Source organism: Electrona antarctica (genome assembly GCF_951216825.1).
Source record: "Electrona antarctica genome assembly, chromosome: 9".
Lineage (NCBI taxonomy): Eukaryota > Metazoa > Chordata > Actinopteri > Myctophiformes > Myctophidae > Electrona > Electrona antarctica.
In genome coordinates this window covers 4139055-4165556 of record NC_136790.1, presented here as the reverse complement: position 1 = coordinate 4165556, position 26502 = coordinate 4139055, and the positions used below count along the sequence as shown (strand labels likewise).

Here is a 26502-nt window from a genome sequence, read left to right as displayed (position 1 = left end):
CATCCCCCCAGGAACACTGCTTCTATTCAGGACCCAACGACTGACGTCCTTAATCAGGCGGTGGTGGTCAGCGTTGATGTGCATTGCATAAGAACAAATGACACACAGAACAAGACGATTTGCAATCAACATCACAGCTTCCTGTGTTACCAGCTTCCTCCCTGGTAAATAAACAGAATTCCAAAACAGGAATCCCAGCAGCTGTTGTTACCGTGAAGACTGCGATACTTACTGCTCTTGGTCTGTGTGTTCTTCATCATGCTTGGATTTTCTGTCAGAGACGGAGAGAAGAGAGAGAAACTCTGTCAGATGGCATTATACCAAAACAAAAGGAGAAGGAAAAAATAAAAGGTTAATCACAAAGAAGCTGGATTTCAAACGTGTTATGTAGTTACAGTCTGTCTGCCTGTCTGCCTGCCTGCCTGCCTGCCTGCCTGCCTGCCTGTCTGCCTGTCTGTCTGCCTGCCTGCCTGCCTGCCTGCCTGCCTGCCTGCCTGCCTGCCTGTCTGTCTGTCTATACCACCCCCCCCTTCCCCCACAGACACCTCTCTCATTTCTGTAGAGAAAATAACACTTGCGGTAGCCACCATGGAGGACCACAACCCCAGTGTATTAGCCTCTGTAACATACTGTAGATATTGGCCAGCAATCTTGTTTTCACCCATTCCTGTCTGTCTGTCTGTCTGTCTGTCTGTCTGTCCAGTTAGTTAAAAAGGTCAAAGGTCAAGGTCACAATCAAGGCCAAGTTCTGTCTTCTGTAATACCAGTAAGGTCGCGTGCGATGTCACGAGACCTGGGCACCATATATGGGGCTTTCCCCATGTATGGGGATTTTGAGTGATACACTGACTGACTGATGGAAATGCATGATTCAATAGTTAACTGTGACCTTTGATTCCATAGTTAACTGTGACCTTTGCAGCAACCACAGTGGTTATCATGAGACTGTCACAATAGACAGGCACAGAGTGGCGCGCTACAAGCTTGTAGGTCTGCTATTTTTCAATAGCTAAAGTATAACATAATGCTTAGTTAAAACACCAAAAGGGGTTCCCGTTCAGAATGGGAGAAGAAGAGGTTTAGGGAGCTATAGCAGCAGTTGCTATATGCTCCTCACGAGAGACTCCATTGCCTTCCAGACGAGACAGGATATTTGGCCTTACAAGTCCTCAGTGATATCTGGCTTTACAAATCGGATGTCGTCGGGTTAGAAATGTCTGCATCCCGTCTGCCCACTCTTTCTTCTTTTTCTCCTTCTGAAATGTACACTCTGAAGCGATATTGCCCTTTGCCCCTGTTAAGTGTTGACTTGATGCCATATGTAGTTCTGAAGAAAGCAAGGATGTTACAGAGACACTGGAGATGGAGTCACTTGGAGGGGGAGGGAGGGAAGAGGGGTGAAAAGAAAAATCCTGGGAACTGCACTTGTGTCCTGTGTATACATATAAATGCTGTTATTGTACTGCTTTTTCCAAATAAAATAAATATTATAAAAAAAAAGAAAGAAATGTCTGCATCCCGGTTAAGTTCGGATCGGACACCACTTGCAGCGAGCTTTAACTTGCCTGGGGTGACCAGGTGGCTGATGTCACGTGATGTCATGATGACCTGGGGGCTTACCTGGGGTGTGTGACGGGAATCGCGACTTCATGACAGAGTGGCGTAAATTGTGGGTTATGTGCAAGATTTCACGGTTATCTTCGACCTTCGGTCGCAAGCAACAATAATTTCGGAAGAGGTGGGCCGGATTTTGTGTGAACAAATATATTATATACTTTTGGGCTTAAGTTAAAGATCAAGGTCACAATAATGGTGCATTTGGTAAATTGTGCATTTATATAGCCGAGCGCTTTTATCCAAAGCGCTTTACATAGATGGTGCATTACATTCACCCCTTCATACACCGATGGTGGAGGAAACCATGTGTAAGGCACCAACCTGCACATCGGGAGCAATTAGGGGTTCAGCGTATTGCTCAAGGACACTTCGACACTAACTCTGGGGGAGCCCGGGATCGAGCTGGGTACCTCACGGATCCGGCTGCTCTACCAGCTGCACTCTACACCTGAGCTACTGCCGCCCCGGTCAAGGTCATGGTAAAAAATTAAGAGAATATGGTTAGATTTTCACGAAACCTGGTGGGGATGATCAGCGGACTGCCCGCTGTTGTTTTGAGTTGAAAAGGTCAACTACAAGGACATGGTCAAGGACAAGGTCACATGAAACAAGTGAGTGAGTGAGTGAGTGAGTGAGTGAGTGAGTGAGTGAGTGAGTGAGTGAGTGAGTGAGTGAGTGAGTGAAAAGGGTGTGAGCGTAGAGGAGGAACAAAGCAGAGAGGGAGAAAGATGAAAGATGAAACGAGAGGAAAATGAAACAGAGTGAGCTCAGCTAGTGAGAGAGAGGGACAGATGGAAAACGGAGAAAATGAGAAAATAGTGATGTCTGACATAGGTCGTGGCGTTCTAATGAAGCTGAACTCCTAAGTCTCTAAAGCCGGTGCTAAATGACACGTCCCCGCTGAGCAGGGCTGCTACTATTAATGGAACAGGGACCACGGCGCTCTCTGCCAGCGCTGCCAGAACACTTCTTCAACAGCAGTGGAGGGACCTGGCAACAGCCTCAGAGAGGGGGGGGGGGGGGGGGGGGTAGGGGTGGAGAAAAGAGAAACGGAACTACACTCTCTAATAAGTAGTGCCGACGTCTACTGTGGGCTCTGACAATATGTTTTCTAGGTCTCGGCGGAGAGAACGGAGTCTTGGAGGGTATTAGCAGCACCCCGCTCGGCTTATATTTGGTCTGACTGCTTTTGAGACTGCATGGAGCCCCTTTACAAAGATGTGAGCAGGTTGGTGCAAAAGTGTAGCACACAGGAAAAGTCCTCTGTTTGTACATTCTCAGTGTTACAAATGAATGAATTGTACGAAGCCTTTGTTAGTCTAACGCTGCTCTGATTGAGCGGAATACCTGTGTGTGCATGCGTGTGTGCGTGCGTGCGTGCGTGTGTGCGTGTGTGTACGCTCGCCCACATGTGTGTGTGTATGTGTGGGGGTGGGGCTGTGTGTGACAGCGTATACTGTACAAGATGTTCATGGCTGTGTGAATTATCCATATTTATGCGCATACACATTCATCTCTATAAGACACACTGATTTGCATGCGTCCGCACACAGGTCCGTGCGCGTATGCGTGTGCTAAACCCATGTAGGTGAGTGAGTGTGTGTCACTGCCTGCCTCCCTACAGCCGTCTCACTTTGCGGTAATCATGAAGGTATTATCACTGAAAGGTGGCTAAAGACGAACATCGTCAAGACACGAACACTATTCTCCGAGCAATCTAGAGAGCCTCAATAGCAAGCCGTCATTATACTCTATTATTTCCGATGATGTATGAAGTACACCAAACAATCTGTCAAGTGAGCGCCCCCTCCTCCCTGCACTCTGTCTCTCACTCTCTCTCCATCTTCCTCTTCTCCTCCCTGGGAGAGATAGAGGTGTATCATCTCAAGGCTGCTGGGGGGGGGGGGGGGTGGTGTGGGGTGACGGTCAATGTAATCACCATTCACTTCCCTTAACCCATTTTGGGCGGGAACCCCTTTTGGTGGAGCTTGTAGGTCTGCTATTTTTTTTAAATCGAAGAACGACTGACATAGAAACATAGCTTTTTCAGAAAACTGTAGAAGACATTTTTAGAATCTGATCTCAGGTCAAAATGGGTTAAGCGTGGAAAAGCGGCGGAGAAAGACAGACAGATGGACCATGCTAGGCACACAGCCGATGACACCTGAGGGTGCACTGGAAGTGTTAAACAGAACATTAGCACTCCTCCTAGCAAAATGACTCACAACTAACCCTCCTGTCGTGGCAGTTTTCTCCAAGGTGTGCTCAATATTATGCCCCACCCAATCAATTTGTGCATGTATTGATTGATTGATCGTGCATTTCCCCATTTTCCCATCAGTCTGTGTGTTGGTTGGTTGGTTGGGGTGAGAGAGCACGTGACATCACATGACATCATCAGGGATGGAGCACGTGACATCACGTGACATCATCAGGGATGGAGCACGTGACATCACATGACATCATCAGGGATGGAGCACGTGACATCACGTGACATCATCAGGGATGGAGCACGTGACATCACGTGACATCATCAGGGATGGAGCACGTGACATCACGTGACATCATCAGGGATGGAGCACGTGACATCACGTGACATCATCAGGGATGGAGCACGTGACATCACGTGACATCTGGCCTGCCAAAACTTTAATCATATAGTTCATATGATGTTAACTCGGCATTCGGAATCTTTGTGCATTGTATTAGTCCGTATTTTTCAATACTACCGCCCATTGAGGAATGCAGGGAATTAACCTCCGACAGAATCCAACAAAGACAGGATTAAAACGCATATCTATTGAAAAACGTGGGCATGCAGCAGGGTTTCCGTATGTCAGGTTAACATCCATGCAGTCAGCACTTTATATCATTTTGTCCATGTACAGAGAAGTACAGGCTTTCCGTGCGGATGTCCAGTGACAATTTGGGGTTGCAAACCAAGACCATCATACAGTAGGTGATACCTGTATGATGGTCCATGTTGATCTGTTCCTGTAGTGTACTGTATTGTATGGTGTTTTTGTATGGACATAGTGTTGGGTGCTGGCACATATGCACACATGGCATCAACGCATGGTGCTGTGTGGTGGCACACTATACACTCTGTCTTTCTTTTATCTGTATTGTATTGTGTTTTTGTACGGACAGTTTTGGGTGCTGACACATATGCACACATGGCATCAACGCATGGTGTTGTGTGCTGGCACACTATACACTGTCTTTCTTTTATCATTCATTTTTTAAGAGCCTGCCCAGGGACTACAGATGGAAATTAGCTTTGGCTAACTCTGGCCCATTTACATTGAGGTGAAAACTGACATGTTGATTAATGAGCTTTGTCCCTGTCAAATAAATAAATAAATACGTGAGCTAAAATCTGACTCGATAAAATACATCTATGATTGATCCAAGGCTAAAGGGGGATGAAACCACCCGCTTCGGATGTGATCAACCGATAATCACCAGTAGGTTACTTTATACTAGGAAACACAGAAGTGACTGCACCGCTCCGTGCTTGCGGTTATGTTTAGGTTATAGGGTATGAGGTGGGTTGTCGTTCCCAGTAGGCTCCCAGCATGTGCAGTAGGCCGATAAGATCGCCTTGATAAGTAACCTACTGGTGATTATCGCTTGATTTTCACTCGAAACCGCTAATGAAACCCTATGGACGTCCTAGGCATCAGAAGTGTTAAACACGGACAAGACACAAGACAGGTGTCTGATATGTGTGAATGCAGCCTTACAGTACCCCGTGATGTAAGCAACGCAGCTGCAGCTAATACGATTAATAACGGGTGAGTTAGATTTAGTGTGAACGTGCAAGCCTTGACCAGTGGCACAGTGGCAGCGGTGGCCGAACGGATTGCGGAGCGGTCTTGATACCAGAAGGTCGCCAGTTCGAATCAGCGGTCCGACACGTTAAAATTACCACCGCTGAAGTGCCCTTGAACAAGGCATTGCACCACTACGATGAAATGTGTTCTATGAGCAGGGCCTGGCTGGAAACAAGTTCTTGAGCTTAGCCCTTAGCCATCGCTCTTCCGTTTTCCCCTTCAAGGGAACGTCCTTCCAGCCAAAACAGAAGTGTTTTATCTGATTAAATGGTGATTGACAGACGCCTCCATAGCTCTGATCGGCCCCCAGGAGCCCAGCCAGGTGTTCTGATCGGCCCCCAGGAGCCCAGCCAGGTGTTCTCACCACTGCCAGAGTAAACACACGCAGTGAAGTGAGGGCACACAGGATGTAACACTCACTCAGCAATCAAACTCCCACATCAACGAAAGCAAACGACTTACTTAGGTTCAGATAAATACCACATCCATGGCTAAAGAAGTGATATTCCACTGCTTTAACATCATGACAGTGCACACGTGACAAGAATTGCAGATCTACAAGCTCACAATGTGTCGCATCGCTTGTAGATTGGCTGTGGATATAGATAGATTCTAGATTGTTCTAGCGTGGCATGAGCCTTATAGATCGTGTATTTTCGGCACAAGATACTGTCGTACGACAAATGATAAATTAGGTTTAACACAAGAGATGATTTAATTCTGTCCTGTGTCTTTGATGAGACCATTACAGCAGCACAACAACATGACAATGGGACAGCTGGTGAATCCCTCATTATTCACTCATAACATCAGCCTCAAAAGAAGTGAATTGTTGCACCAATTAGTAATTCAATTTCTTATTAATCACATGCTTAGTTGTATTAATAATTAATATCGCATAAGTGGCCAGTTGAATTTCTTAAGTATTTTTAATTGGGCCTATGCCCATTATAATATATTATTTCCAAAGATATTTTTTTTATTCAGAAATGGACAACTGTGCAATTGTGTAAGTGTTGCAGGTAATTTGTGGGACGGTAAAACAAAAGACAACGAAAATAAAAGGGAAATCTTGCCAAACATGGAAGGATTGTGTGGTACGGTGTGGTGGTTTCAGAAAATGGATTGAATGATAAAGTATTCACTAAATAGATGAATGGATGAATGGACGAATAAACAAACAAACAAACAAACAAAACAAATAAACGTGAAAGTTATTCTGTGATTTAAGTTCAGTTCAGTGACATACCAAAGACTATGAGGCGAGTGTGCGTGTCCGTGGAGCCCAGAGGGTTCTGGGCCGTGCAGCGATACATGGAGCCGTTGAGCTCCGCCGGCACTCTCTCCAGAATCAGCTCCTTCCCGTCTTTCTCGTTGCTCCCGTCCAGCAGACGACCCCCGACCCGCGTCCAGGTGAACAGTGGCTCTGGGAACACCTCGTTCTAGCAACGCCCAATACACAGGTGGGACGGAGACCAAGAGGAACGCAAGGAGGTTGAGAGATACAGAGAGAGATACAGAGAGAGAGAGAGAGAGAGGGGGGGGGGGAGGGGGAGTGGGGGTGAGAGGGCAGCCGTGGCAGAGAAACGTCTTGTCGCCAACAAGAGATTAAGAGCAAAAGAAACATGAATAATACAAGCTCTGATTCTTCTCTCCCCAGTGCAACGGCGAGTTAACAGCATGCATTAGTAATCAGCTTTTCGCTTTCTTTTTTGTTCAGTTATTTTTTTTGTTCAGCACATTCTCTCCCCTCCAGAGAGAGTCCCCCTATCGACATGCATTTCAAAATAAACCCAACTTCTTGAAGAAGTATTCCATTTATATCAGCGAGCAGACATATCCCCTCCATAAGATAACTTAATAAAAGGCTGAATGTTGTTATCTAAGGACTAAGTATCGCCCAGACGCCCACACACTCTGCCTGCATGTACTGTCCACATGCCACATTCTGGCACAGCTTCACCACTGGATACTACTCAGAGAATAAAAAAGCTGGAATAATGTGTTATTGAAGATATCTTTTAGTGAAAAGAGAGAATGAGGGGTTATGGCACTCAACGTCTATTGAAGGGGAACATACTCCATTGGAACAGTGGGAGCACTTGACACATTGAATTGAAAATAAGTGTGGTGGGTAACAGTAAAGTACATTTACTTAATAGTAGGTACGGTACATTTTGTGCATGTACTTTACTTTTCTTGGTGTACTGTATTTAAATGGATATTTATGACTTTAACTCCACTACAAACTCCATTACAAAGACAATTATTGTAGCCTACTTTAGCCTAGAGTACGTGTACGTGAAAAGTGCATCATGAATTAACCACTTAAGCCCCATTTCAAATATACTGTGGCTGCCTCGACCACCTACAGGTGTGTGCATAGCCTCGACCACCTACAGGTGTGTGCATAGGCTCGACCACCTACAGGTGTGTGCATAGGCTCAACTTTATGTAGACATAGCACTCTATAGTGTATACACATATAGTTTCATTATATAGATATTCCACTGTTAGGTTCTTAAGCTTACATGTGATTCATGATGACTATTTCTATGTATTTGATGTATTACCATATTTTTTGTTCTTGCTTACTGTAAATCACTCTGGATTAACAGTTCTACTGCCTCTAATTGTTTGATCCAGTGTTGCGCCGCTGCGTAATACGACATCCCCGCTATTTGTTTTATGTGTCTAAATCGCATCGCATTAAAAAATAATAAAAAAAGTCCGCCTCTGCCGCGCAGCAGAGGGAGTTTCATGAGCTTCATGTTATGATGACGAAACCGGCTAGGGCTTCTGGGAAATTGAGTCCAATGCAAGCGGACGGTGGTTTTGTCTGACTACAACAGCCTCCCAGCCCCCTCCTTTCTGCTTGGCAAGATGGCGGGTGGTGCGATCGTTCAAAAACAAACTGAGGAACGGATCTGGACCGGATTTTCACGGATCAAACGCCCAAATACTTCAGCGTATGATCTAAAGGTAATAAAACAATCCAGGCAGCGTAGGATATTTGATTAAAAGGCGGGTTTCGCGGGTTGTGGCGTCAAACTGTTAAGAGTGTCTGCTAAATGCCTAAATTGTAAATTGTAATCCTATATTACATTTGCTTAAGCCATTTAGCGCTATCATTTATTGAAAAATTAGGACCTAATTCACGGCAGCATTTTTTCCAGTCGAGCTCTTATTTTGAAAAGCCACATTTTCAGTCGACCGGAAGTGGATTATCCCAGCAAGCTCGACGGAGCCGAGACAGCCTTTGTTTACATGATCGATCTATGCCGGTGCACTGGAGAGCTCCACATCGCCGGCTAATGTGCCATCAAAAAAACACTGTTTTGACCAAAATGCCATCTGGGACAAGGAATAGGAGATACAGGCGATTGAAAGAAACTGATAGAATGGATTATTATGGCGACGACGATCTAAGATGAACGATCCAGTGCTGTGCTAACAACATTGCTAGCTAACCGGCTAACGTAAGTAGCATTATGGCTCGGACGGTCGAATGAACTACAAAAGTGCAATTGACAAAGGTCTTTTGTGTAAGCGTAAGCGTTAGTATCAAAATTAGGCTTCAATTGACAAAGGACTTTGGCAATGGCGGTATAAGTGTTAAGGGAGGATGGTCTGGCGGGCGGGCCGGCAGGCTTTCGGGCGGGCGGACAGAGTGTCCCTGGAGAGTGGGCACTAGGAAATTGTGGGCATCAAAATGTGAATACTTTGAAGTCTGGCATGCGTATTACATTCAGAAGATCGTTGCCCCAATCCAAAACATTTCCCCACAAATTCTATAGGTTTTTTAGGTTGGTTCTGTGAGGTTAAGGTCAGGTTTAGGCAGTTTAGCGTCTTCCCAAAAAATGGTGCCCAGATTTCCCTAGTGCCCTGTATTCCTCAAGTACGGGTTGAGTACTTTGTCCACCACTGATAACAAGTCAGTTCTTCTTGATGTCTGGGAATCCCTTTAGGGAACTATTTAAATCCCATGTGTTAGTTCTGTCTCTTACAGGTAGGGGGCCAACTGACATGATACCACTTGCAATCAAAGGCCACATTCTGCTCAGACAGAGCAAGGTGATCTATTCTGGAGGAACAGGTCATGTGACGCAACAGATTGAAACTAGAACGGGGTGCTCCGCAGAGCGCCTATCTCCACCACGCTAGGTAAGTCGTGGGTTGTAGCCTTTCAGGACCCGAGGAAGCTGCAGGGGGAACTAGGAAAAGTGCAGTGAAACTTTGCACAGGTCAGGTAGTTTATTGTGGGACAGCAATGTTTGGAATTTGCCAATTTCAATGCAATATGAAAAATCTGATGGATCCGTCTTGATCATTTGATCATAGAGATAATGTGTACCGATTTGAATCGGACGCTGCGTTCATGATTTGCAGCATTTTCCACTCCTCTAAACTTTAAATGTCAATCTTAGCCAATCAGGATGGAATATCCTGGATGGACGGGGTGGAAAAGGCAGATGTGAAAAATTCCAGGCAAAGGTTTTTCCTCTGCCTCTAGGGAGTGGGCATGCAAAGGTGTACACAGTGCAGTTACAACACTGTTATAGCACCACCATGAGAACATTTTCAAGTGGCATTTCTTCCTCTGCCTAGTGGCAATGAATGTATATGCAAAATGTCACGGGAATCGCATGGACGGAATGACGGACGGACGGACGGACGGACGGACGGACGGACGGACGGACGGACGGACGGACGGACGCATGGACGGACGGACGGACGGACAGACGGACAGGGTGCAAAACATTGTCTCGGAGGGACAAATATCACTTCTGCTACATACACGGTGCAGTTAAACATTCCACATTTGTGGCACCCCCTATGGGTAGAGGTGAAAGCACCTTTTGTGAGCCCCCTCAACATGCAATTCAAATTTGGGATCAATTAAATGTATTTTTGTACAATCTGTCTAGCCCCCTCACAAGCCAATTAAAGCCAATCAGTGTGACATATAAACGATTGGTATGATACATATTCATCACATGAGTCCAGAGATAATGTAGGCTATGGCAATTGCAGTAGTGTTGTAGTAGTAGCATAATAATAATAAGTGTAATAATAAGTGTAATAATAATAATAATAATAATAATAATAATAATAATAATAATAATAATAATAATAGGCCTAAGTTTTGCCAGAGTGTCATTCTTGTGACTATACGGGTATAGTGGATTGTGTATTTTTTGAGTGGTGTAAACCACTCCTATTGAGTGGTGTAAACCACTCCTACAACTGGCTTTTGTGTGCATAAAAAAATGACCATGGTTGCTATGTTCAAAATAATTTCTGACGTAATTAAATCACACCCGGGTGAACTGGATGACCGTAGCAACCGTGGTCATTTTCTCTGCGCAAAAAAAGCCAGTTGTGAAATCACATCCAGGTGTGATTTCATTACGTCAGATCAGAGCTGATCAGGGTATATAATACCTTACCTTATATAATACCTCACATCGGACGTCAGACATTACGTCAGACCACAGCTGATCATGCTATATAAAACCTTACACCACTCAGTTCACACGGGTGTGATTTTTTTTTAAATAAGTGCCATAATAACATGATGATGACGGTAGTGAAATTAGTTGGGTGTTCTGGGATAGTCTGATAGCAAAAGGTCACGTTAGGGTAAATACATACAAACACATGCACAACCACAATGAAGGGCCCAACTTCCTCTCTTCCTGTCACATATCCCCAATGGCCACCAGAGCCCAATTTAAAAAGCCCTATAGACTTTATTTATTTTTAGTATCTCTCTCTCTCTCTCTGTGTGTGTGTGTGTGTGTGTGTGTGTGTGTGTGTGTGTGTGTGTGTGTGTGTGTGTGTGTGTGTGTGTGTGTGTGTGTGTGTGTGTGTGTGTGTGTGTGTGTGTGTGCGTGTGCGTGTGCGCACGTGTGCGTGTGTGCGTGTGTGTGTGCGTGTGTGTGTGCGTGTGTGCGTGTGTGTGTGCGTGTGTGTGCGTGTGTGCGCGTGCATGCATGCACGTGTGAGTCATCTCAGTCAACACACTGCAGGATGCTCATGCATAATGCATTAGGTAGAATTTTACATTACAATGACCCAATTCCAGTGCATTCACCTGTTTAGTTTACAAGTAGAAACTGTTATAAATGCACAATTATACTGTCAAATAATGAAAACATCTCTTACTATGGCGTAACAGCACAGTGTAATCAGTTTTCATTATGTACTTAGCACAATATCCTTGCAATTACGTTCCCGCAAGGTTAACGTGGGGCTTAATACACTGGAATCGAGTTCAACATAAACTGCATGCTACCATTTCTGAGAGAAAACGGAGGTACAATAATAATGCATATTAACACATCAACACATCAACACATCACTTATGAAAACCCAGAGCCTCTGTCCAGTGAAGGATAGGAGAGATTTTCCAAGCCTGTTTATAGTAACCATTCTTTTTTGAGTGGTGCAAACCACTCCAATAACCAGCTTTGTCTGTATCTATGTATCTATGTATGTGTGTACCTGTACGTGTGTGTACCTGTACGTGGGACCCAAAAAAATGAGCATGGTTACTATGGTCACTGACATTACGTCAGACCACAGCTGATCAGGCTATATAAGACCTTGCACCACTCAGTTCACACGGGTGTGATTTTTTATTAGTATTTGTTTTTGGGGCATTCATGCCTTTATTATTTATAGTAGAGTACACTGAGAGGACTTGGGGAGAGAGATGGGGAGTGACACGCAGAAAAGGTCGTCGGGATCGGGATTCGAACCCGCGACACGTGCCTGGTGAGCCTGGATCACCAGTGGCCCAGGCCTTATACTAAGAATTCTTAACACTCTTCAAAGAATAAGAAAAACGTCAGAGGGTGCACTTGTCTGTCTGTCTGTCTGTCTGTCTGTCTGTCTGTCTGTCTGTCTGTCTGTCTGTCTGTCTGTCTGTCTGTCTGTCTGTCTGTCTGTCTGTCTGTCTGTCTGTCTGTCTGTCTGTCTGTCTTGCCTGCCTGCCTGCCTGCCTGCCTGCCTGCCTGCCTGCCTGTCTGTCTGTCTGTCCAGCCTGCACCAGGTACGGTACATTGTTTTGGATGGAAATGAAACTTGAATCAACCCCCTGTCATACCATATCACTGCTAGAGAGATTACTGAAGCGGTGTCTGAAAACTAACAAAGATGATCTGTGCCGTGGAGGCGTGGACCATTAAGAGTCAGGATTAGCATTTTCCAATAAACACCATCAGTGTGTCAACTCCGCCACAGAGATCAGTATCATCTGGTATGATAGTATCAACAGAACTCACTACGGGGACATTTATTTATTTTTGATGATTTTGTAGCACAGAAGGCAATTTCAGGGCAGTCATACTAGCTGGCATAGACAGGATGCCTGTCGGCTTAGAGTAGTGACAGACGTAGAAATAATACTATGGAAACACCAGAGAATTCAATTATTCATAAAGGAATGGATTTGCTTGAACATTTTTTGTTATAAGGCCCTGAGGCCATGTAGAGTACAAACTAGGAACACATCCATCCTTTGACTATTTTTTTTTGGTTTTGTTTTTGTTCTGTATTTTACAAACCTGCACTGCAGGTTATATAATTATTACACTCCAGCTCACTCAAAATTCCTATTTCGAAAGTTAAACATCATTTTCAATTTAATTTGATATCCAATGGCATGAATGCATAACAAGATTGAGCAGAATATAGCGGTTGTATATTCTGTACGAATGGTTCGGTATAAAACAAGAACTCCACGTGTCCTTCAACTGGACACGTGCGTCTCCTCCTATCCAACACTGAACTTGGCTCTTCGGTTTCACACGACCCCTGCATGCACTTACCCCAGGCGATCCTACCTGGAATCCTTGCACAGTGATGCGCACCGTGTCCCCTACCTTTGCCCTCGAGGGGGACATCAAAAGTTTAGGGCCCTTAGGAGCGGCTGAAAAAGGAAAGAAAGGGGGGGGGGGGGGCACAAACCAAAACCATCAGAATGAGCGAACCCTTTACTGGACACCTGTGTTCCTAGAGGAGGGAGAGAGAGACAAATACAATTTCCTGTCAATTAAGGTTATGGGTCGCGGGGCGAGGGATTCGTGCAGGTTTCTTTCATCTAAAGGGCTGTGGCGGATTTATTCCCCCTTGGAGAGAAAGGAGACTTAAATTGGGTATATACTCATTACTGGAGGAGAATGGGAGCACACCGGGTGGAGTGTGGAAGCAATGAGATAAGGAACACTCGGGGAACTAATTCCCTTGTCTTGGAGCAGACAGCAGCCCCCAGATAGCTTCCGTGTGGACCCTCTGAAACAATGGAAGGTTGAAGCGATATAGGGGCGTGGGGGGAGGGGGGGGTGAACGGGAGGATGTTCTCCCATTCCATGAAGCTGCTGACAGTTGTTATTCTGTGCAAAGATACATCTGATTTTAATTTTTATAATGGTATAAAATGGTAAGTCATCCTTCACTGGTAAACCTCACATATACACAGTATTGCGTATAGAGTTATACCAAGAAAAGTACCATGAATTCCTGGGAGTGCCGGTGGGGTTAAATTGGGCCTACTGTACATAAACTCGTTCTGCATCGTTTGAGTTGATTAACAATTGCCCCCCAGATAACCGCATCACACACCGTGTGATTCCATATGTTAGACATTGGGTTAAAGCAACAGAGAGATATAAGCTAAAGGCATTCTTATCAATAACGGCTATAAATGCACAACCCATGAGTTCCGCCATTAATTTGGTTCAAACTCTTAATATAAATCATCGGGCTGCTTGTGTACATTGATGAGTTAAACTAAAAGCATAAATAAATAAACAGATAAATGACCTTCGTTTTTAGCCATTAATCAAGCCACAAAGTGTCCGCTGTGGCTAATGAAGCATAGCCTTTTGTCTTAGCCAGCCACTGACTGCAGGCTTGCATCAGCCTAATGGATTAGGAGTTCTGTTATCACATTTGTAAAGGGGATTGAAAATGTGCCCAGCTCACATATATCAAGTCTATGGATCCTTTCAGAAAAAAAGAAAAAGAAAACAGGAAAATCTCCCATATTTTATTCCCAGGGCAGCAGCGGACCTGAATTGAGGTGGCCGTGTCTCCCTACATCACATGGTGTTGTTAGAGGCTTTTTGATTGATTGATTGATTGATTGATTGATTGATTGATTGATTGATTGATTGAAGTATTTATTAACAGTTTGCAGAATTACAGTACATTTCAAGCACAACTCAATACAAAAACTGTTAACAGTGAGTGGACGACCCTCTTGTTTACAAGAGGGTCCACCATGTTCAATTCATCATAACATTTAGAGACGTACAAATAGACACTTCTATATAGCCAAAGAACAGGAAATCATCATAAAGGAGGTAAAAAGGGAAAATAAAACATATACAGTGAGGGGGAAAAGGGGTGGGTGGGGCGGTGGGGGGGGGTTTCACGTTTTACGGGGGCCAGTTTCGAATTGCAGACATCCGTAGCGGTTTTGAAGGAGTCAAGGGATTAGCATGTCTTAATGACTGTTGGTAGGGCGTTCCACAATTTGGTGGCATAGGAGCGAAAATAATTTAGTCCCTTGTTTGTGGCGAATCTGGGTTGCATATGGTTTGTTGAACTCCCTCTGGTGTTGTGGGTGTGGACTTTGTTGACATTAAGGAAGTATTTAGACAGGTACATGGGTAACTTGGTGGTGTATCGAATCTTGTGGACCAGACCCATTGCAAGATGCTGTACTCTGTCGTCGACCCTAAGCCATTCCAGCCTGTCAAAGTGGGCAGGGCCCAGGGTGAGGTTGGTTCGGAGTGCAGAGGCCAAAGTAAAGCAAAGTTACTATATTTACCCAGGGTAACTGGACTAAGCATCAGATACTTGTTTACAGCCAGGCCCTGCTCATAGAACATTTCATGGTAGTGGTTCAATGCCTTGCTCAAGGGCACTTCAGCGGTGGTAATTTTAACGTGCCGGTCCGGGGATACGAACTGGCAACCTTCCGGTATCAAGACCGCTCCGCAAACCGTTCGGCCACCGCTGCCAAGTAGTAGTAGTAGTAGTAGGCAAGCACAACAAAAGCCATGGAGATATTACATTTATCTTTTATATTAGCTGGCACAGACTTACAAGATCGACTGTTGAATAAACCTCAAGTTTATTCGACAGCGACATTACAAGAGACCAGCAGTTAGGAGAACAAGGTCCCTGGCACAAAGACCAGCAGTTAGGAGAACAAGGTCCCTGGCACAGTTAGGAGAACAAGGTCCCTGGCACAAATTCCAATACATCTGGTGGTAAGAACTATTCAATAGACAAGGGCTAGGGAAATAAATGAGGAATGGCTCTAAAACAAATAGAGAGACTTATATTTTGAATCAGAGTGGATTTCTAAGTGCTGGAGTTATTGCAAATGTTCAACACTCTTAACAGTGCAAACGGACTTATTTACAGCTAAATCAAAGCAAAGTCTTGCAATAATAGGTTTAATGAGAAAAGAAAAAGTATATGTTTGACTGCAGAGACAATAGAGCATCGCAGTCCCGCCCCCTACCAGGGCCCAGGAAATGATTCCCCGTTCATTTTCCTCATAGACATTTCAAAAAGTATTTATTTAAAGACCTTTTAACAAACCGAACAAATAATTAGAAAGAAGAAGAAAACGGCAGGTTACAACACTTTTGTTGTTGTTTTTCTTCTTTGTAATTATTTGTTTGGTCCAAAATATTGTATTTGTTGATGATTTGTCACGACAAGAGTTGGCTTTGTACGACGCTTATAAGGTCTTTAAATCAATATAAATATTGAAATGTCTATGGGAAAAATGCATTGGGAATTATTTCCTGGGCCTGGCGTCGTCATGAAAGGGGGCGGGACTGCGACGCTCTATATTAGTATTTACATTTGGCAAAATCACCAAAGACAAAAAGTGAGCAGTTGTATTATGCACCATGCTGGAGATGGACTACACGTCAGGTGCAAGTATTTTGGCACTGATGACGCCAGACGCCATCAGTGCGCCACCTACACAACACACAAACCTACACACGAACGGATGGGTATTTTTAAATATTTGTATGGAGCTTATGGAGCTTGTGAGGCATATGGCCGGGGAATGGATGATGGCTGATTTCTGGGAAAGCCTCCAACAGCGACAGTTGGCGTTCCTACGTCACCACCTTTGATTGGGGACACCATGCAATGTGAGGGACCTTAATCCATTGAGACCTGGAACGCATCCATGTCACGTTAGCGTTTAACCACATTAACCATCAACCCATTTTGGGCGGGAACCCCTTTTGGTGTTTTAAACATTGTTATAATTTAGCTATTGAAAAATAGCAGATCTACAAGCTCATAGCGCGCCACCGAGTGGCGCGCTATGAACTTGTAGATCTGCTATTTTTGAAAAATCGTTAAAATGTGCCTCAAATCTTTCCGAAAATTGTCATGATTTAGAAAAAAAATTAAAATAAATTTCGACGTCAGGCCTGAATGGGTTAACGCAGTGCTCGCTGTGGGTGAGGGGCCTCGCCAAGAAAATGAGCCCACGGTCCACATGAGGCCCGTCGGCCCCAGAGACTCACCCTCTCCAATTTACAAGAAGGAACAGTTATCACTTCAGGAAAGGGTCACCGCACAGACGTGGCCCCTGCAAAAGCGACTTACGTCCCCAGGTAGCGCTGGGTGTGCTTTAATGCCGAGCCAACACCACCAGCAGGTCTGCCCCGCAGCAGGTCTGCCCCGCAGCATGACAGACTTGTGTGGCTGGAGATAAAATGTGAAGGTAGACAAAGGCAACCTGCTGTATTAGCTGGTTGACTGATTTTGCACTGAAAGGAAAAACTGGGGCGGCGCTAAGAGCCAAAGCTTAACTTATACTGCATCGTACGATGGTGCCATTTGGCAAAAATAGCAGATGAACAATCTTTATCTAATCTTATTTTTACTCACTTTACAAACCAGTATTACTGTATCTTGTGTACCAGCATGTTGTATTTTTTAAAGGGCCAAAAGCCCGAAGGCACTTTGGTCCCTTATTATATTTGTCTGTATTTTTATTCTTCTTCTTCCGCCAAAAATTGCAGTTCTGGCTTAACCGTGCAGTTGGTTTTTGCAAAACTTGGCAATATGGTAGAGGGCTATGCCAAACGGTGAGTATGGTAGAGGGCTATGCCAAACGGTGAGTATTCAATATGGTAGAGGGCTATGCCAAACGGTGAGTAGTATGGTAGAGGGCTATGCCAAACGGTGAGGATGCGAAGCCCACAACCATTGGCCAAAGGGTGGCGCTATAGAACTCAATTGAAAATGCAAACAGGCATAGCTCATAAACCGCCTATCTCCTCCCGGGATCTTTGATCAAAATGCATGAACATTTCTACACGTGAACGTTGGACCTATTATTGACAAAAATCAGGAGCACAATTTTTTCAGTGAAAACATGAATCTTTCATGAGCCAATGAATATTGCAGTTTTATGCAAATTCTTCTTCTGCCCCTAATACTGTACATACATGCAGAGTCACATTATGAAACTTTAGCGTATGGTAGAGGATCATGTCAAATAGCGCTGAAACCAGTCTTACTCCAATTGGCCAAAGGGGGGCGCTATAGCAATCGTTTGAAATGTTTTATTTGAACAGGCATAACTCATGCCCCGTTTGGCCAAAAGCCATGGATCTTGTTCACACATGTGCCTTGACTCATGACTCATGACTCATGACTCATGACTCATGACTCATGACTCATGACTCATGACTCATACACAGACGTTCCATCATTTTGAGCATTTGGAAAAACGGTATGTTTGAGCAATTTGTGTGAAATGTTCTATACACAATCTATGGACCATTATCTGAAATCCCAGTTGAAGAAAAGTTTGTATGTGAAAATGTGTACAACAAATATAGCTGCAAGCAGCGATAACAGGCACTTTGAACTGTCTGTCTGTCTGTCTGTCTGTCTGTCTGTCTGTATTTTTGAGTGGTGTAAACCACTCCTACAACTGGCTTTGTTAGTTTAAGTGTCTGTCTGTCTGTTTGTCTGTCTGTCTGTCTGTTCGTACCAAAAAATGAGCATGGTTGCTATGGTCACCCAGTTCACACGGGTGTGATTTCATTATGTCAGACATTACGTCAGACCACAGCTGATCAGTCTATATAAGACCTTACACCACTCAGTTCACACGGGTGTGATTTTTGGTGTACGAACAGCTGCAATACCGCTGGGTGACCTAAAGTGGCACTGTAGAGCAGCTTAAAGGACCATTCACACTGAGCACTATATAACTGCAGCCAGCCAGCGGTGTTGTGCACAGATAGACACTAGGGGGTGCTAGGGCACTTTCTGGACAAATGTGCCCTTTTAGAGCTGGGACTCGATACAAAAAATGAATCTAATTAATTAGAGGCTTTGTAATTAATTAATCTCGATTAATCGCATTTTAATCGCATATCAATATTCGACCTGGGAACAGTGAGACATTTTTTTTTTCAAATAGATTTTTGTATATCAGTGAATCAATGAATATTGACTACATAAGCTTAAGCAATAAAACATTGTATTATTGTTTTAATCAAGGTGGTACGCTACTTAACCAAGACTAAAAGATAAGTGCAGGTAGTCTATATAAATATTCAAATGTGCTTTACTTGGGTGGCATGAGAAAACAAATAAGCTACTTTATTAGGGGGGGGGGGGGGGGGGGGGGCACTAAGATGATAGAATAAAATCAATCAAAACAGTGAGTGGAATGAGCTATCTGGGGAGTTTTGGGGAGAAATCAATGCATTCCACAGGGTTGGGGCAGCAATTCCAGAACAGTGGAAAACATGGCAATTAGATAACATCACTCTGTTGATTTATCAATACCAACATTTCAGTTAATAGGCCATAACCGTGTTGTCTGGTCGAGTGTGGGTTGGACTTGGACGTGGGTTCAACTCATAGCTTGAGTCGCACTAACATTGGCCCCATATGGAACGTCACTCCGCTCAGGAACAGCTCAGGAACAGCTCTCGAGTGGTTCAGGTCCTACCTGACTGCTCGTGATTTCCGAGTAACACTTGGTGAATGCTCCTCCGATAGCGTTGAGCTGACGTGCGGTGTCCCCCAGGGCTCCATTTTAGGCCCCATTCTCTTCAACCTATACATGCTACTACTTGGCTCAGTTATCAGAAAACATAATATACACTTTCACAGCTATGCCGACACCCAATTATATTAGGGATGGGTCCGATTTGTCGACAAATCGATTATCGTTAACGGGACCCGAAATCGATTATGAAAATGAATAATCGATAATCGGGGAAATGAAAATCTGTTGGAAAGGCAATACTGTCATCCAAACAGGACAGGGCTATAGGCCTACCAAAGTGTGCCTGGGATGTGTCTGTGTAGCTGCATGAGGAGTGTGAGTCATTGATTGTGAGTGGAGATTGATTCCAATCAAGATACATGTTTGGAGGATTTAGCAGGTGTTGGGAATTTACCTAATCAGGCCTAGGCTGGGGTTGCTATGGTGATCAATTGGCTCAACACGGGGGGGGGGGCGATTTGTCGATAATCGATTTGTCGATAATTGATTAATATTGAATTATGCTAATCGATTTTCATTTTGGACACATTTACACATCCCTAAATTATATATCTCCATATCCCCAGATGACCTTACCCAAATTGACACCCTCATAAAGTGTATTACTGATATCAAAACATGGATGTCAGAAAATGTCCTTCAACTAAATGAAGGTAAAACTGAAATCCTCCTTGTCGGGGGAGGGAAAAACTATCCGCATACCTAAAATCAAGAGCACTTCACACCAAGGACCAAGTCAAAAACCTTGGTGTTATATTTGACAGTGACCTGAACATGGAGGCACATATAAGAAACACCACAAAAATATCATTCTACCATCTGAGAAACATTTCCAAAGTCCGACCATTTCTGTCCCAACATGATACAGAGAAACTCATTCACTGTTTCATCACCAGCAGGCTTGAAAAAAAACATTGGTCGGTTACAACTGGTCCAAAACGCAGCTGCCCGCGTGCTGACAAAGACCAGACATAGAGCACACATTACACCGATTTTAAAGTCCCTGCATTGGTTGCCTATACATTTTAGAATCGATTTTAAAATAATTGTACTTGTTTTTAAAACATTGAATGGAAATGCACCTATCTATTTTTCAGAAATGCTACCTAAATATGTGCCCGGCAGACCCCTTAGATCCTCTAGTGCGGGTCTCCTAGAGATTCCAGAGACCCCTAACACAAAGAAATATGGAGAAGCCGCCTTTAGCTACTATGCCCCTGTGCTGTGGAACAGCCTGCCAAGGGATCTACGGTTCTCTGAGTCTGTGGACATTTTTAAACAAAATCTTAAAACACACCTTTTTAGCATTGCTTTTAACTAGATCAATGCATGTCCTTTTCCTGTTTTAGTCGCTCCTTTTGTTTTTGTTATTACTATTTGAACTGCACTCGTTGTATGAAATGTGCTATATAAATAAAGATTGATTGATTGATTGATATAATGTAGCTCTACATATCGGAAAGAGAGGTTCCATGTGGGGCTGGATTGTGTCAACATCCACGGTTGCTGCTTCAGTATGTTTTGCATCAGGACAGCTTTGTGCTGTCATTAATGTGGTGAAATCACCGCAGCGCATCGTTCGAGCCTCCAGGTTGTTGAAGCAGCTAGCATGGAAGCTAACGTTCGTGTAGCAGCCCCATATATCGAACCTTCCCCTCCGCTATTGCACACAACCGTGCTGTTATCGATAGCTTTTAAATCTAAATGTCCCATTTACGGGGCAAAGGCGATATAAGCGGCTTCTTCATTCCTTTGGGTGAATGGTGGTGTGTTGTTGTCTGTCTGTCTGACTGACCGCACGCAATGCTGCACTGGAGGCTGTTTGGTGCGCCGTTTATATCGGTCTGACTTCCTGCTCTGAAACTCGTCCTGTGAGAAACGTTCCGGTGTGAAAACAGGAGTGCGATTAAATGCGTTCATTTTTTTAACGCGATAATCTTTCTGTAGTTAATTAATCGCAATTAACGCGTTAAAGTCCCGGCCCTAGTTTTTTTTTTGTACAGTGTATGTACAGTATGTTGACCATGGTGACATTGATCAATTCTTGATAAAAAGCTTCTAATATATTATTTAGGCCCCAATATCTATAAATATAAGGTTCCACGCACTGCACAAGGTGCCCTTTTTTCACTTGAGCACCTGCCCCTCTAAATGTCTGTGCACGCCACTGCCGCTCAGTTCACATAGATGTGATTTTTCTTATTGCTTGGCCCCGTCTTATCGCTGCTTGCAGCTATATTTAATATATATACTGTATATGGAATATGGATGGAAGTATAAATCAGGTTTAGTGTGAAAGGCGTAACTGCTGAACGAATTCTGTATCTATAGTCTTTTATACAGCAAGCATACTAGCTGGCCTGGGCTAAAAGCAGAAGATATAATGAGAATCTTATCCTATGAATTATGGAAATGATCTACAGGTGAACACAGATAATGAACACAGATGTGGTGTGCACGGCGCACACACATTCACGTCACGTGTGGATGCAAATTATGCATACACGCATCTGCTTACCCATACATAGTACCGGTATATGACTTGCATCATGCACATTACACCAATTCAAAGATTGAATTGTCACAAGCAAGCAGACAAAGACACTGGCAGCCATGTGCAAATAACACATACACTTCTGGTGAGGAAGTGATATGAGTTGGATATGAGTCACTAGGCACCAGACCCCTTTTCAAATAACTCTATCTCTTTGTTATTAGAAGCTGCTGCTGTCAAATAAAAATGAAAACAAAAAGAAATCCCACCTTAAGCTCTATGTAAATGCAGAGGCATTGGTTTAAATTATTAAAATATATACTGCTCACAAATTCAAAACTGGGAAGACGGCGAAAAACTCTGAGCATGGAGCTCACAGAGGTGTACAGTAGCATAATCAGAGGTGGGTAGTTGAGTTACAGGAAAAAAAATTCAGTTACATTTAATCATAATACTTTTACTTTTCACTTTTACTCAAGTAAAGTACTGCATATTTGTGCAGATTATATAGGCATACTTGCATTTTTACCCGGTATATTTTAATTCAATACACATTCTTTCGTATGACTCTTGTTTCACCAATACATTTATTTCTGTAGGAGTAACGTTTTCAATTATTATTTCATCAAACGAAATAACGAAATAAAAATAACACACCGACAACCAAATGTCTCAGAAGAGTGTGCCATCCTTCAGTGAGGACAGAATTCATTATATTTTCTCCAAACAAAGATAGTATAGAATATAACTAAATATCATACACGATATATAGACACCTATATAGCCTGACAGAATCGCCAGGCTCATTTAAAAAATCACACCCGTGTGAACTGAGTGGTGTAAGGTCTTATATAGCCTGATCAGCTGTGGTCTGACGTAAGTCTGACGTAATGAAATCACACCCGTGTGAACTGAGTGACCATAGCAACCATGCTCATTTTTTTGGTACGAACAAACACGTGGACACATGGACACGTAAACTAACAAAGCCAGTTGTTGGAGTGGTTTACACCACTCAAAAATATAGAAATGTCTATGGGATTTTGAATGGGAAAAGATGACCCTGGGGTCGTGGACTTCAGTAGTGGACTCATTTAAACACCTCGGTGTCGCGATGGATCCGGAACTTTCTTTTAAACTTCATATTGATCTAACAGTTGAAAAAAACATATGGCGGCCTGTGCTCACTCTACCCGTCCATCAACTGTTTCTCTTTTGAAGTGAGGAAAATAATTATTTCTCAAGTACTACTCCACCATTGTAGACTACTAGAATTTTGCGGGCCTTCGGCCCGCTCATCCTAGCGCCATGCGATGCGTCACAAATGGGAAGAAGGCAATAGCAGGAGGGCGATGTATTGTTTTTGTTTTTGTTTGACTTGGAAAAGCAAACATGGCAACCCATGATGTTTTCATTTATGCATTTGCTTGGAAAGCGCAAAGTACACGTAGCTGTTGACTTTGGGTCCCTTGTCCGTGTGTTGGGGACAACTTTTCAAATGTATATATGATATGCCGACATTGTGGGAGAAGGGGAGCAAGCTAACTGTACCTGTATATGTCCTGTGTAATTGTACTGTATGTTATGTTACACCTATGTGTCTTTAGTACTGTGTACTTGCACTGCTGTAATGTTGTAGTTGTATGTATAGGGACCCCCTCTAAAACGAGGTGCTGCATCTCAAGGGGCCATCCTATAGGACCCCCTCTAAAACGAGGTGCTGCATCTCAAGGGGCCATCCTATAGGACCCCCTCTAAAACGAGGTGCTGCATCTCAAGGGGCCATCCTATAGGACCCCCTCTAAAACGAGGTGCTGCATCTCAAGGGGCCATCCTATAGGACCCCCTCTAAAACGAGGTGCTGCATCTCAAGGGGCCATCCATTCCTCTCAATACAATTCTGACAATAACATTCTGCCAGTACTCTAATATCTCTGAATTGGCAGATGACACAAACACACACAGACATTTGAGTGGAGAAACAATAGTTACATTATGCTCTGCCAACTTTGTCTGCCTTAGTTTATACTATTTCTAATGATTGCATTATTATTGTGTACTGTAAACATAGTTATTTATTTGATTTAAAAGGGATAGGCCTAAACAATTACAATTCTGGCATTTAGCAGACTCTCGTACAGAGCGACTTAGTCGGGCTTACAAGTGCGATTTGGAAAGTCAATAAAGTCTCTAGTCAATAAACAGGGTAAAGAATCACAATGTTCTTTTTTTCTCTCTCTCTCTCTCTCTCTCTCTCTCTCTCTCTCGCCCTCCACTTTAGTCTATATCTTGACAAAATGGACTACTTGAATGTACTCTCAATCAGAGTTATGTATACATTGTGTGATATTTATCTTTGATTAATATTTTGGTGTCAGCGTGTTGACACAGGAAATATTATAATGTATGTAAATTGTGTCTGAATAATCCCGTAAGGGATGGGCTGCGAAAGGCAGTCAGACACGGAAATAAAATCAATCATTCATTCATTCATTCATTCATTCACATAAATATAGAAGTGTAATGCATAAAACAAAACAAAAAGGAAAACTTAAGTTAACAAAGAGCCTAGCCTCTTTATAAATATTGTTTAGGTGGGCCATGATTTAATTTGCAATTTGTCTGTTTTATTCTTTGTTTGGTTCTAATAAAGTAAATAAAAGTAGGCCATTTATAAATGTATAATGTTGGACATGTTGATAATGATTACCGTCACTGTGCTCTGTATTTAAACAATACAAGTAAATCAGAACAATTTGGAAAGCTTTTCAACTTGAATCATTAATTTAAGTACAGTTTCCGGCTATTCTACCCACCTCCAGTTTATACTAAGTGATAAGGTTGTGCAATGTGCACATCCAGTTGGCCCCTGGTGCTGGACACAATAAATAACCATTTTAAGATAAAATAAAAGTCAGTCCATCAAGTACTGTACGTCCCTACCTGTCCTGTACGAGTGTACGCACACACCTGCATGTGTTATGCGTGTGTTTGTGCATGTCATATTGTGTGTAGTGTTGTCATGACAAAAGGGTAGGGTGGTGGGGCTGAGAGACAGAGAGAGACAGAGACAGAGACAGAGACAGAGACAGAGACAGAGAGAGAGAGAGAGAGAGAGAGAGAGAGAGAGACAGAGAGAGAGAGAGAGAGAGACAGAGAGAGAGAGAGAGAGAGACAGAGAGAGAGAGAGACAGAGAGAGAGAGACAGAAAGTGTTTGGCCGAAACATTGTACTTGATGTACTGACCCTTTTTTTGCTTAATGTTTGTTGGAGCAAAGCTGTTTTGACATTTCATTTCAAAACTCGACCCACCTCTGCCATAATGCCATACATATTCTATACTGCATGCTATGGGCATCGTGTAGCACAATATGAAGAGGGGACTTCTAAGGCCCAGCGCTGGCCCACATCCATCTGTATGTCATGCAGAGCTGCTCGTGAATATTCATAAACTTTAATACAACACTGGTCGGTTGTCAAACTGTCGCTCCCACTCGCAATATTAAATGACTGAAATATGTATTACTTATGGGCACTGTAAATATATCCTTTTCATTTCCTGAACAAACACGCTTGAGAGAAATAGGAGAAAAAGCATGTGTCTGTGTGTGTGTGTGTGCGTGTGTGCGTGCGTGCGTGCGTGCGTGCGTGCGTGCGTGCGTGCGTGCGACTGTGTGTGTGTGCAATAGCAAAACAGAAACTAAGTGCAATTAGCTCAAACATCAGCACAATCAAAAAGGTGGGATGTTTAATTTAATCAAAGGTAGGACTTTCTCCATGCTTCATCTAACTAGTTTGCTTGCGTCAGAACACAAGAAGTACATTTCGCTGAGACATTTCAAGATGGCTCTAGCCTCAAGCAGCTTTGAGAATGCTTTGAATTTCAAGTGAGCTCCAATTAGAATCAACAAATGCACATCTTCTGTTCTGTATTCTCAGAGTGGTGGAAGAAAAGAGAATGTCTAGAGATGCTCTTTCCATCTATTTAAAGAACAAAGCCAGTGATAAATGAATGACTTCAAACAGCACAGAAGAAGCCTTGTCACAATTTTAAAGCCATTGACATTTAGCAAGATGAGTCTCACGCTCTCCTCAGGGTGAGTCATCCATTTTATCTGCAACATGTGTAAAACACAGAGGCATTGTCTTGGGAGGGCAGATCATACTTTATCTCATCTAATATGGCTGTTTACATTATGTAATTCCATTCGATCGACAGGTGGGACATCATTGGCACACAATGGCAGCTTGAAATGTTTTGTCTGAAAGAAGTGACACCCACTTGTATAGAAAGTGTTTTGTGGCATATAATTAAATCATATCAAGGATTTTTGTTCAGTGACAGGGGTCTCCCTGTTTCTCCAGCTCTTCAATAAACAAAATACATTTTCAGGGGTGGAGAGACTCCTGTTACCGAACGAACATTACTATCAGAATATAGAGCTATTAAACACTTGTTTTAGCCA

The 26502-nt window shown here is 43.3% G+C and overlaps 1 protein-coding gene across 5 annotated transcripts in view; it reads right to left on the bottom strand.

Moving 5' to 3' along the window:
• Positions 1-26502, bottom strand: part of igsf21a (immunoglobin superfamily, member 21a) — a 486169-nt gene that overhangs the window by 6372 nt on the left and 453295 nt on the right. For 2 of the 5 annotated variants that reach the window (XM_079510219.1, XM_079510215.1), the window contains exons 7-9: positions 13289-13389; positions 6703-6895; positions 233-271 (exon numbers count right to left, since the gene is read on the bottom strand). In XM_079510219.1, coding sequence (XP_079366345.1) covers positions 233-271; positions 6703-6895; positions 13289-13389 — 333 coding nt within the window. The remainder of the gene's footprint in view (positions 1-232; positions 272-6702; positions 6896-13288; positions 13390-26502) is intronic. The other 3 variants (XM_079510216.1, XM_079510217.1, XM_079510218.1) reach the window with 3 other exon arrangements.